At 40.6% G+C, this 14,383-nt stretch overlaps 1 protein-coding gene across 1 annotated transcript in view; it reads left to right on the plus strand.

The window, feature by feature from the left end:
* Window positions 1–14,383, plus strand: part of SV2C (synaptic vesicle glycoprotein 2C) — a 305,333-nt gene that overhangs the window by 254,994 nt on the left and 35,956 nt on the right. The window contains exons 8-9 of the mRNA XM_029586219.1: window positions 9,280–9,444; window positions 11,559–11,692. Of these exons, the coding sequence (XP_029442079.1) occupies window positions 9,280–9,444; window positions 11,559–11,692 (299 nt within the window). The remainder of the gene's footprint in view (window positions 1–9,279; window positions 9,445–11,558; window positions 11,693–14,383) is intronic.

Below are 14,383 nucleotides of genomic sequence, written 5' to 3' on the forward strand. Positions count from 1 at the left end.
CTTGCACGCTTGGCCGGCCCTATGCAAAATAGGCTCGGCGCGTGCAGGAGGGGTTTAAAAGGGTTTCGTGCATATATTACATGCGTAACCCTTTTAAAATCCGCCCCTATATGGGCCTGATTTTTAAAAGCACCTCCACATATAAAACAGGGTTTTACACATGTAAATGCACTTCATCTATGTAAGTGGGCTTTTGAAAATTGCTACAATATATGCTATCGAATTGTCCATGGAATTTACTCGAGTAAGTGCACTTTATGCATGTAAATGGCTTTTGAAAATTGCTATGATAGTTACATTTACGCGCATAACTCCTTTTAAAATTATCCCCCATAAGCATAACATATATGACCCTCATTAAACTGAAATGAGGTCAATATTCAGTGCATTTGTCTGGCTAAATTAGCCAGAAAGAAGATGGAATTTAAAAATTCTCGTATGCTGAATGCCTTCAGGTTATCCAGCTAAGTAGTTAGCCAGATAATCTGGGGGTGTTCCAGGGGCAAGTCAGTTTATCATGTGATAGGGAATAAGAACATCAGAAGCCAGCTGGTGCCATTTTGTCAGTGACACTGCTGGGCTTAGAGCCTAGGGGGGTGCTCTGAGCTCTACTAGCCCACCACAGATGTTAATTTATGCAAAGCAGGGGTCGGAGACCTGGGGAGGTGGGGAGTTGGTGACAAGAGGCAAGGTCTGGGAGGAAGGAGAGGGGCCTGTGTCAATAAAATGAGGTTGCCTGAAACAAGCAGAGTTTTCTATCTGCATAGTTTAGCTGGGAAAACTGTTCATTTACTGTCCTCTTAAGGATGAAGTCAATTCACCTGTGTCCCTACCTGTTAGTGTATCCTGTATATGCTGCACACGGTTATGCTTCTAATGAAATTGCAGTCCTGTCTTTATACTGTTATGAGTGGTCATATTAACTGATATTTAATAGGTGATCCTCTTCACTTGAAACAATGTCCAAGACGAATCAGGATATATTTATTTTTGGAGACGTGCTTTCTTTTCTTTAGTTCATGAGAAGAATATTTCTCTTGATGGCTCCTTCTTGCCTAAAGTTTAAAAAAAAAAAAACAATTGCTAGGACGCAGACATCTGTCATACCTGTCGCCAAGCTTATTCAAAGACATCAACTGTAGTTTGATGTGTGAGCAGAGCCACTCAGGTCACCTTTCATGAGTTGTCTGCAGAGAAATCATATCTGGACACTTGAAATAGCCTTTTGCTCCATGAGCTGTCTGTGCTGAAGGAGTCTGGGGGCAGGGTGCATACCAGGTCATGTCATTCTTCCGATAAGTCTTGCACATACCAATCAGTTTGCAACTTTTCCTGAGCAGTTTTTCCAAAAAAAAAAAAGCAAAGTGTCACTGTGTGTTTCGTAAGGGAAGCCATTATGGATGCAGAAACACACCAATGCCAAGAATCTGACATCAAGCATTACTCTTTGAAGTACCCTACTGGCAATCACTGTTTAATTTAATTGCTTCAGAATAGAAAGAAACTAATTAAACTGATTACCACGGTAATATGGTCTCGAGCATTAACTCCTTGCAGGCCACCCATGCTGGCTTGTTGGCAGTGCCATGTGCTGCCTTGCAGGAGACCTGCCATTGCTTCCTGGACCCAGCTTGCCCTTATTGGGCTGATGGGGGGATGCTGGTTGTTACCCCCAGGGGATGGAAACTCACACGTCACGTAACAGCAACACTTCCTTGTGGAATTCAGCAAGCGCATATACTGGTTTTCAAAGGCAGCTGTAGAGCGAGGCTCCCTGCTAAAGACTGTCGCTGCAGTGGCCGAGTACAGAGGGAAGAGAGTGAGGAAATGTAAGCGGGAGGCGCCCGTGAATGAAGGATCACTGCACCAAGCTGGGGTGGTTTCTGATTGAGTGGGAAGCTCAAAGAAGCAGGAGAAAACCACTTTTTTCACCCTCTTCCTACCTCTCCTGCAATGCCCCACTCCCACTTATAAATATATAAATAAATAAAAAAGTAAATGGCCGGCGCCATCTTTAAAGATGGCGCCAGCCATCCAGTGCTCCTACCATGTGACAGGGGCACGGATACCCTGTCACATGGTAAGGGCAAAGGGCCATCGGCGCCATTTTTATTAACACAGCCAATGGCCCGAGAGCGGGAGATCGCTCCCCGTGCCCCCACTGGACCACCAGGTAATTTTAAAACGGTTTTGGGGGGGTCAGGAGGGTGGGGGAGGCTAAGGTGGTCAATTTAAAGGGTTGGGTGGGTTTTTTTTTTTATCGGGCCATCGGTGCCATTTTTTTTAGTGGCAGCCAAAATGGCGCCGATGGCACGAGAGCAAGAGATCGCGCCGGGACCCCCTCACTGGACCACCAGGTAATTTAAAACATTTTGGGGGGTTCGGGAGGGTGGGAGATTCGTTTTAAAGGGTCAGAGTGGGTTTAGGGGTTGTTTTGGTGTGCTGGTTTTCCCGCCCTCCCCCCTCCCCCGATTTACGATTTTTCACGATAAATCGGGGGAATTTCTATTGTATCGCGACTCTAACTATTTTTGACGATTTAAAAAATATCTCATGATTTTTTTAAATCAAAAAAGGATTCACATCCCTACTGCATATCTCTTTCCTGGGTGGTAGCTCCTAAAATGGAACCTAACATTGTGTAACTACTAGGGATGTGAATCGTGTGCCCTATCGTCTTAACGATTGAAATCGTCTGGCAGGAGAAGAAAATCGTGTTTGGCACGATTTTTTAGTTAAAAAATCGTTAAAAATCGTTTTTTCCGATTAGTGCGCACTAACTCGGGTTAGTGCGCACTAACTCCCAGTTAGTGCGCACTAACAGAAAATGATACAATTTGACACTTTTGAGGTCAGTTAAGGTCAGTTTAGGAATGAATATGTATTCCTATTGGCTGCCCTCTTATTTATTCATGTTACCAAGGTTCCCACTGACAGTATATGGGGAATGGGAAATGGAAACAGTTGGTAGCTTGACAAAAAAAGTAATGTGATCAGTCAATGTGACTAGAACTTGTGCCCTAACCCTGATACCAGGGGTGTTGTGATCTTCCTGCACACAGTGCCCTATCCCTGGCACCAGGGGTGTTGTGATCTTCTATTAATCCTATTAATACCAGGAGTGTTGTGATCTTCCTGCACACAGTGCCCTAACCCTGATACCAGGGGTGTTGTGATCTTCCTGCACACAGTGCCCTATCCCTATCAATACCAGGAGTGTTGTGATCTTCCTGCACACAGTGCCCTATCCCTATTAATACCAGGAGTGTTGTGATCTCCAGACTGGCTGGGAGCAGGGATGCAGCTCTGCATGGATTACTGGGACAGGCAGCCCCAGACTGGCTGGGAGCAGGGATGCAGCTCTGCATGGATTACAGGGACAGGTAGCCCCAGACTGGCTGGGAGCAGGGCTGTAGCCCTCCATGGATGACTGGGACAGGCAGCCCCAGACTGGCTGGGAGCAGGGATGCAGCTCTCCATGATCCGTGATCTGGTGGCCAGTGTGGCTACTTAAAAAATACACTTACCAATAATCAATTACCACATATATTTGAACTGTGTAGTTACAGCCAGGACCACCTTTCTAAAATGCACAGTGATTGGCAAATTCAACATGCACTAGCATTTCACCTGCCTGCTAACAAAAATAATAAACAAACAAGTTCTAGTACATGAGTGATGATCATCACGTTACTTTTTTTGTCAAGCTTCCAACTGTTTCCATTTCACATCCCCCCAACCATTACCTCAGTGGGAACCTTGGTAACATCAATAGATAAGAGCACAGCCAGCCAATAGGAATACATATTCATTCCTAAGTGACCTTTACTGACCTGGGAAGTGTCAACAATTTGTATCATTTTCTGTTGGTGTTCGTGAGTTTCCAGTTCCATTTCCCATCCCCCCAACCATCACCTCAGTGGGAACCTTGGTAACATCAATAGATAAGAGGGCAGCCAGCCAATAGGAATACATATTCATTCCTAACTGACCTTCAGTGACCTGGAAAGTGTCAATTTGTATCATTTTCTGTTAGTGCGCACTAACACGATTTAACGATTTTTAACGATAAATCGTTAGAATTTCTATTGTATTGTGTTCTATAACGATTTAAGACGATATTAACATTATCGGACGATAATTTTAATCGTTGAAAAACGATTCACATCCCTAGTAACTACAGCAAGGGTTATTTTTCCCTATATGCATCACCTTGCACTTGTCCACATTAAATTTCATCTGACATATGGATGCCCATTCTTCCAGTCTCGCAAGTCCTCTTTCATTTTATCACATTCCACTTGTGATTTAATTACCGCGCATAATTTTGTGTTATCTGCAAATATGATTATCTCACTCGTTGTACCAGTTTCCAGATCCTTTATAAATATATTAAAAAGTGCCGGTCTAAGTACACATCCTTGAGGCATTGCACTTTTACCTTTTTCCACTGAGAAAACAGGCCATTTAATCCTGCTCTCTGTTTCCTGTCTTTTAAACAGTTTGCAATCCACAAAATATCACCTCCTATCCCATGACCATTTAATTTTCTTAGAATTCTGTCATGAGGGACTTTGTCAAACACCTTCTGAAAGTCCCAATATACCACATCCATTGGTACACCTTTATCCACATGTTTATTCACCCCTTCAAAAAAATGTAGCTGATTTGTGTGGCAAAACTTTCCTTGGGTATATCCATGCTGGCTGTGTCCCATTAAACTATATCTATCTATGGTGCTGATGCTATAAAAAATATGCCAATCATAAAATAACTTTTGTGGTACATTTATAATGTTCTATGTTGGTGATGTTAATATTTAATGATAAAGGTAGATATTTAGATGTGTATGTCACAATTTTAGGGAGAGTGTGAATGGTGGTGTGTTTGATATTAGGATGATGCGTCGTTGATGGTTTTAATATATGGTGTTATGTAGCACATGTTGGTTCTATGATACAATTTGTAAACAAAACTGTGAATAAAAAACATTATGTGAATATTATTGGCATTTAAGTTTTGCCGAGTTCTCTGTTAGTGATTGTACTCTTCATAAGTAATAACAGAGATATACGTACTGTATCTTTTTACCTGAATAAAAAATACCTCGGCAGACTGCCAAGTTATGAAGACTGACGCCGATAAACTGGCAAGGGGGGCACCATGCTATATGCAAATTAGGGGGTCGCGCTAGCAAGGAGGCGCTAGGGTCGTGTAATTGAAATCTCCCATATTACTGCACTACCAATTTGATTAGCTTCCCTAATTTCTCTTAGCATTTCATCGTCCTTATCATTTTGGCCAGGTGGATGGTAGTATACTCCTGTCACTATACTCTTATCCAACACACATGGGGTTTCAACCCATAAATATTCTATTATGCTTTTAGTTTCCTCCAAGATCTTTATCCTTTTGGACTGTATGCCTTCCCGGACATAAAGTTCCATAAGAACATAAGAAATTGCCATACTGAGTCAGACCAAGGGTCCATCAAGCCCAGCATCATGTATCCAACATTGGCCAATCCGGGCTGCAAGTACCTGGCAAGTATACAAACACTAATTAGATCCCATGCTACTGATGCCAGTAATAGCAATGGCTATTCCCTAAATCAACTTGATTAATAGCAATTAATGGACTTCTCTTCCAAGAACTTTTCCAAACCTTTTTTAAACCCACCTATATTAACTGCACAAACCACATCCTCTAGCAACAAATTACAGAGCTTAATTGTGCGTTGAGTGAAAAAGAACTTTCTCTGGTTAGTTTTAAATGTGCTACTTGCTAACTTCAAGGAGTGCTCCCTAGTCCTTCCATTATCTGAAAGAGTAAATAGCCGATTCACATCTATCCGTTCTAAACATTTCATAATTTTAAAGACCTCTATCATATACCCCCTCAGCCGTCTCTTCTTCAATCTGAGCAGCCCTAACCTCCTTAGCTTTTCCTCATAGGGGAGCTGTTCCATCCTCTTTATCATTTTGGTCGCGCTTCTCTGTACCTTCTCCAGTGCATCTTTTTTAAGATGCGGTGACCATAATTGTATGCAGTACTCAAGTTGTGGTCTCACCATGGAGCGATAGAGGCATTATGACATTTTTTGTTTTATTCACCATTCCCTTCCTAATAATTTCTAACATTGTTTGCTTTTTTGTCTGCCACAGCACACTGAGCCAATGATTTCAATGTATTATCCACTATAATGCCTAGATCTTTTTCCTGGGTGGTAACTCCTAATAAAGAACCTAGCATCGTGTAACTACAGCATGGATTATTTTTCCCTATATGCATCACCTTGCACTTGTCAACATTAATTTTCATCTACCATTTGGATGCTCAATCTTTCAGTCTCTCAAGGTCCTCCTGCAATTTATCACAATCCGCTTGTGATTTAACTACTATGAATAATTTTGTATCATCTGCAAATTTGATGACCTCACTCGTCGTATTCCTTTCCAGATCATTTATAAATATATTGAAAAGCACTGGTCCAAGTACAGATCTCTGAGGCACTCCACTGTTTACCCTTTTCCACTGAGAAAATTGACCATTTAATCCTACTCTCTGTTTCCTGTCTTTTAAACAATTTGTAATCCACGAAAGGACATCACCTCCTATCTCATGACTTTTTAGTTTTTTTAGAAGCCTCTCATGAGGGACTTTGTAAAACGCCTTCAGAAAATCCAAATATCAGTTCATCTTTAACCACATGCTTATTAACCCCGTCAAAAAATTGAAGCAGATTTGTGAGGCAAGACTTCCCTTGGGTAAATCCATGTTGTGTTCCATGTCTTTCTATATGCTCTGTGATTTTGATCTTTAGTATAGTTTCCACTATTTTTCCCGGCACTGAAATCAAGCTCACTGGTCTATAGTTTCCTGGATCGCCCTTAGAGCCCTTTTTAAATATTGGGGTTACGTTGGTCACCTTCCAGTCTTCAGGTACAATGGATGATTTTAATGATAGGTTACAAATTTTAACTAATAGATCTGAAATTTCATTTTTCAGTTCCTTCAGAACCCTGGGATGCATACCATCCGGTCCAGGTGAGTTGCTACTCTTTAGTTTGTCAATCTGGCCTACATCTTCCAGATTCACAGTGATTTGGTTCAATTCATCTGATATATCACCCTTGAAAACCATCTCTGGAACCGGTATCTCCTCAACATCCTCATTAGTAAACACAGAAGCAAGAAGTCATTTAGTCTTTCTGTAGTAGCCTTATCTTCCCTAAGAGCCCCTTCAACCCTTCAGTCATCTAACAGTCCAGTTGACTCCCTCACACGTTTCTTGTTTCGGATATATTTTTAAAAGTTTTTATTATGAGTTTTTGCCTCTATGGCCAACTTCATTTCAAATTCTCTCTTAGCCTGCTTTATCAATATTTCACACTTAACTTGACAATGCTTATGCTTTTTCCTATTTTCTTCAGATGGATCCTTCTTCCAATTTTTGAAGGATGTGGGGGTTTTTTTTGGCTAAAATTGCCTCTTTCACCTCACCTTTTAACCATGCCGGTAATCATTTTGCCTTCCATCCACCTTTCTTAATGCGTAGAATACATCTGGACTACGCTTCTAAGATTGTATGTCCATGCCTGTTGTACACTTTTAACCTTTGCAACTGCACCTTTCAGTTTTTCTAACTATTTTCCTAATTTTATCAAAGTTTCCCTTTTGAAATTTAGTGTTAGAGCTGTAGATTTACATATTGTCCCCCTTCCATTCATTAGTTCAAATTTGATCATGTTATGATCACTATTGCCAAGTGGTCCCACCACTGTTACCTCTCTCACCACATCATGCGTTCCACTAAGAATTACATCTAAAATAGCTCCCTCTCTCGTTTGGTTCCTGAACCAATTGCTCCATGAAGCATTCGTTAATTCCATCCAGGAACTTTTTCTCTAGCATGGCCTGATGTTACATTTATCCAGTCAATATTGGGGTAATTGAAATCTCATAAATACAGGAGGGCAAGTATATGGTCAATTAAAAAAAAAAAAGTTAACATCAATTTAAAAAATCTTTAAATTTAAATATTTTTATTCTAACACTTCAAATTAATCTTTACAATGAAAAATAATGGAAGAATTATAAATTGCATAAATTCAAAATTTATATAACAAAAAAATCACACATATACAAATACATAGAAATAAGACAAAAATTAGAAAAAATTCTATCATGTATCATACATCACCAATCACACAATCATACGTACACAATCATATGAAGAAAATTGACTAAAACCTGGGTAAATATAGTGAAACTTCTTTGATTATATTTATCCTTCTAAAAAAAAAAAAAAAAATTCAAAACATGTGGAGGTGATCCTTGAAAAAGCACCAGGCCTCGAGTCAGATTTATGAGCTCTTTATCTAGAAGATAACCCAAGTTTTCATCTTAGATGTAATATTCCATTGTAAACAGAATCCCGTCTAGGGCCCAAGTTTTGCCTCAAACCACAAGGCTGCTTCAGGGGAACAATTATAAATTGTGCATCAAAAACCAGAAGAATAAAGGTGCCTTTATTGTATATCCACATGAATCTTACCCAACAGCGCCAAAAGACATACAGTCCAGTTTAACTTATAATATACCTTCAAAGATCTAATATGGAGGAAAACGCCAAACTCATACTATTCCAGGGTAATCAAGAAGAACTGGACCGCCATTAATCACAGACAAAAAAGCCTTCAAAACAGCTGCTAAGCAGACATTTACCATCAACCACGTAACTCACTGTCCATCTCAGAAAGGGTTCTCCTCAGGCAGTAAAGCTTGAAACAGGAACGGCCGCTATCTGATGAAATCATGACTAAATAAACCGCTTATAATCTGAAACAGTGGCGTTTCAAGCTTTATTACCAAAGGTGGTGGACAATTGCCACTGTGACATGTTTTCTCAGAAATTAGAAATAACCCTAAATTGGTTTTGTATGAGTCAGAAAGATGGTGGGGAGCAGAGAAGAAACGGTGATGAGGTAGTGTGTGTTTATTTTAATGAATGGAATGCTTGCGGTTTTACATTTCTTTCCATTAGTAAAAATGAATGTTGGTCTGTTTTGAAATTTGAAAAACATTTTGTTTGCTTCAGAGCTAATGCTAAAAATTTATGAATCTAAAAAGGAAGCCATCCTATAGTAACTGGGCTTCTCTGAAAGCTGTGGACACTGTGCAGAGAAGCTTGTTGCTGTGATTTTCTTTTATGAAATATGTTCTTCATTTATGAGTAAAGACTGCCCTCTTAAAATGCCTGTTTTCTGCTTTGCACAGCTACTATGGCTTGTCAGTCTGGTTCCCCGATGTCATCAAGCACCTTCAAGCAAACGAATATGCACTAAGAGCGAAACATTTCAGGAACGAGACAGTGGAGCATGTCACGTTCAATTTTACTTTGGAAAACCAGATCCACGTCAATGGAAATTACATCAATGACAGGTTTCAAAATAGTACCGTCTAGTTATTAAGTATTACCTCTGACCTCGTATAAACTAATCAAAATGTTATGAGTCTCAAACAAAGCCCGCTAAGTTGGAGAAAAGAACCTGAGAAATGAGCGGCTGCCATGTACGCACAATGCAGTGGAGGATTACACATCGCCCCCTCACCGCCACTCTCCCCCCCCCATATTCCGCACTCAGGTGCAGCATACTCTTATCAAACTTGAACCAGACAGGCCTCAGGAGGAGAGGACACCTGTATTCACATCTCCTGCTAGCGAGCCATGGGACCGATCAGAGTAGACAGTCTCTATAATTTATGTACAAGATTATTATCTGTGGTTTATCTGCACAGCTCTAAACCAACAGCCATTCGTTTTACGAAGAGATGATTGATAACCTGATTTATATGCATGTATAATAAAAGGGAATTATTTTAGTTGTATCTACAGAGTTAAAACTAATGTTGGTTAACATCAGTGATGGAGTCCCCCAAACTCTGTCCCTAGGCATTGTTGGCGCTGTTGCTGCCGTCGCTCTTCCCCAGACCTCCTTTCCCTTCTGCTGCAGCTGCTGCTTCCATGGGAACTCGGGAGCCCCACTCCAGTGAGGAACCACATGACTACAGTGAATGCATGGGGGGGAGTGGGTCAGCTCAATACTTGTAGACCTTGCCCTCCCCCCCCCCCCCCTTAAACACACAGAAGCCTGGAAGGGGGTCAGGGCCACTGCAGAGCTTGCATGCACAATCTAACTTAATCCATATGGGTACTCGCTGCAGAGACAGAGCTCCTGAGCTTTGGGGGGAGGGGTCATAGCGTGACAGGAGCAGAAGCAGGGCATGATGGGAAGGTTCCAGGCCCCAGAGCGGGATTGGGTGATAGGGCAAGAATGTTATTAAGCAAAACATTTTGCCGTCCATGGCCACACGTTTATTGGGATTATGTATAAATTTAGGCCTGAATAACATCAGTATATTTCTCTAGAAACTTTTGTATTGGGATGTGGAGTCCTGTGCAGGGCAATTTGAAAAGGCTACCAGAACTATTCCTTTTAGAAAAATTACAGTTAGAAATTGAAGGCACTCTTGAAACTAGAAAAGCCATGTCTTGACATGAAGTAAATGTCAATTTTCTGTGCTCTGCAGAGCCAGAACAAAACACCAAGGCAACCTTTGTAACTACAGTCAATCTATATTTTGCACTCTAGGTTATATCATTTATGATTTTAAAGATGTATTTATCTTAAAGCTAGAGAATGCACTTATGGTAAACAGGGCACTATAATTTAACTGTTTGCTCCCTGAACACTCAGGTTTTCACACCTTTTCTGTTGAAGGTCGAGGTCTTTCCTTCTGCTTCTGGCAGAATCTGGCTTATTAATTTAGGGTCAAAATCAAACAACTTTGAACGGGGGGGGGGGGGGTGACAAAAGAAGAGGTGTTTTGAAGGAGCAGAGATCAATTCCCATGCCTGGTAGTTAGCATATATTTTGGTGCAAAATGTTGTTACATATGGGGCTATGTGCATTCTTTTGATAGGAGAGCCATAAACTGAAGTTAATCACTTCCAGCATCAGAAGAAACTGAATGAGGCATTCATTCATCAGTGCTGTCCAACAGGGACCCTTCCACATCACCCACTGCTTTCGCCCATTTTGGCCAATTATGATTTCTCTTAAACTTGAAACTTTTATAAGTGTGAGGTAGTTTAATGGGAAAGGTAATGACTGGCCAACTAATATTTCGTCATGCTCTATAATAGAAATAACTTAACTCTATGACACCTACCATGCGTCAGGTCAGCAAGGGCACTGCTCTACTTGCAGGCCCTGCCTGTCTTATGACACCGTTTTTAAATTTTAGAATATCACACCGGCAGGTGGTCATGTGCTGCTGATCTTACGGTCAAAAGGGAGGTATGCCTCTAAATGCTGTCCAAATATGTAATTTTCCATGGAGTTCACAAAGGCTGTCTCAGTGGCTAATCAACATTAGCACTGCCAGCTTGGCTAAATGCCACGTCATTTTTTTAGCACATTGTTGTTTCCATGTATCTGTGCTCGGAGATGTGAAATGAGTCTTAGAGAAACCTCTCTCATTCCTTTGGGCAGGTTTATTATGATGAAGTTTAAATCTGTAACCTTCAGAGACTCCATTTTTAAGAACTGCCTCTTTGAAGATACTACCTCATATAATACATACTTCAGGAACTGTACCTTTATTGAAACCCAGTTTTATAACACAGGTAAGTCAGAAGGGAAATCTCTATAGAAAGAGAGGTTTCAGTTTACTTGCTAACAGCGAGGGAAGCAATGCCAGCAATAACAAAAATAGAAACAATACTGTTAATGCATGGGTGGCCAACTCCAGTCCTCAAGAGCCACAAACAGGCCTGGTTTTCAGGGTATCCATAATGAATATGCATGAGAAAAGATTTGCACACAATGGAGGCAGTGCATTCAAAATCTATCTCATGCATATTCTTTGTGGATATTCTGAAAACCAGGCCTGTTTGTGGTTCTTGAGGTTCACATTTGGCCACTCCTGCTGTAATGCAAGCTAAAATGTAAACGAGCAATTTTTTAAAGTGATCTCTCTACACACCGGAAATCTCACGCTTTTAATGCACAGTGACAGATTTTTAACAGTATGTGTATTTTATTAATTAATTTACTTAAAAATATTTCTAGCCTGCACTTCACATTTTTTGTGAGAGGTAGCTTACAAGATTAAAAACATACCTAATAAAAAAAAATGTCTTACATAAAATAAACAAAATAGAGAACTACAGGTATAAAATTATACCATGATGATCGATGCCTGGTATGATGGAAGTAACTAACTGGTTAAGTTATATGCCTTAGAAAACAGAAAGTTTTACCAGGAAAAGACCCACCACCAAAGAAGAGCAGTCACTAGTGCAGCTGGCAGACTCTACTGGTGACCGCCAAAGAACATAAGAAATTACCATGCTGGGTCACACCAAGGGTCTATCAAGCCAGCATCCTGTTTCCAACAGAGGCCAAACCAGGCCACAAGAACCTGGCAATTACCCAAACACTAAGAAGATCCCATGCTACTGATGCAATTAATAGCAGTGGCTATTACCTAAGTAAAATTGATTAATAGCCGTTAATGGACTTCTCCTCCACGAACTTATCCAAACCTTTTTTGAGCCCAGCTACACTAACTTCTCTCCTCATACCCTTCTTCTCTTTAATCAGAGCAGAGGGAGCATAATCCCACCACTCCAACAGGCCAGGATCTCTCCTCTGGCTCTGTTTTGAACACCAAATTGCTGTACAAAACAAAGTGAGGGTCGATATAAATTCCCATGTCCATACTTGCCATCAGTTTAAAAAGAAGTGATAGGTTTCACATGTAGTTCATTTCTTACCATATAATCATCTCTCTCTTCCCACAATCGAGGTTTGTGCCCTAGTGACAAGGATCATCTTCCAAGTACATGCCGTGTGTTGACCGAAAAAAGATATGTGGCTTTGAATCCCTGTTTCATAGTATTGAATCCTCAAACATATGCACAGAGTTATTTCTTTGACACATGTATTTTAAACATTAAAAAATGATTGCATTAGTAATGGTAAATGGTGCTAAGTGAATACAAAACGTCTTCCATCATAGGTTTCTTGACTATATGGCACATGTGATTTATGATATCATGTTGTCTGAAATCTAGTTACAATAAGTGTGCAATATAATACCACTTCTTTTAAAACTGATGGTAGGGACATGGGAATTTATATTGAACCTCACTTTTTTATATAGCAATTTAGTGGATGGTATGGTGAGAAAATGTGATCTTTTTTGAAACTTGCAAACTCAGGGGCCGATTCAGCAGTCTGGGCTTTAAAACACCATGTGCTAGATTTCAGAATCCAGTTTTAATGCTCAGATTCTTTTTTTTTTTTTTTTAACTCCTGATGCAGCAAATGATAATGATATGCTAATGCATTGGGAGTTAAAAGCTGGTTGCATTTAAAATGTGTGTTTGGCCTGTGCCAAATGCACATTTTAGCCGGGGGGGGGGGGGGGGCATCCCTGACAGGCAGATCGTGCAGCAGCAACAGTCGTTCCCTGTATGTATCCGGATCAGTCCAGACTCCTGGGTTTATTCATCCCTAGTAAGTATCTAGCTATCTGGGATATTGCTACTATTTAGCCGGTTAAGTAACAAACCTTGCCAGATAGCCAAAAATCAGTACTTATCAGAGAAATGTATATGACAATTATTAAACATTTTTTCTGGATTGTAAGTGCCAGCAGAGAGTAGCACTGGAATCTTAACTCCTTCTCTGACTCTGGAGTTAAGTTTTCAGCGCTAGGAAAATCCTAGATGGGCCAATGCACCTCTCTGCAATAGAGAATAATGCTTAATGCCCTCATTTGCATGGGATTTCCATGTGAGGGTGCTAAGTAGTACTCCTATTTTAGAATGCTCATTTTGTGAGCATAAAACTCCATGCTGCACCAGCAATAAAATTTAAACTCTCAAAATGAGCTTTCAAATGCAGACAAAGTTGTGAATTGGCCAGAATGCACCTTTCTGCATCAGCCTGCAAGGTACTGGGTTGATCTTTTTGTGGAGATGCCAGGTGACCCGGTTCCTGGTAAGAGACTTTAGACCAGTCTTGGTTTTCGAACTTACATTCCAAAGCATTGTTATATTTATAGTCCCTGCTTCTATCATTTGAAATTAGCACTGAAGGTACCATCATGCATCAATGTGGAGCTGCCAGAAATCTAAGGGTGACCTAAAATCTCCCTCCAGGAGCTGAGTTGCTGAAGCTGTGCATCACAAGATCAGTTAGCCTAAGAGTTTTAAAAATGATTATGGAGCCAGCAGAGCTAAAGAAGGGATGGCATGGTGTTTAGAGTAGCAGCGGGGTTGCCATCTCATCACATGTCAGCTGAACAG

Source organism: Rhinatrema bivittatum, chromosome 1 (genome assembly GCF_901001135.1).
Source record: "Rhinatrema bivittatum chromosome 1, aRhiBiv1.1, whole genome shotgun sequence".
Lineage (NCBI taxonomy): Eukaryota > Metazoa > Chordata > Amphibia > Gymnophiona > Rhinatrematidae > Rhinatrema > Rhinatrema bivittatum.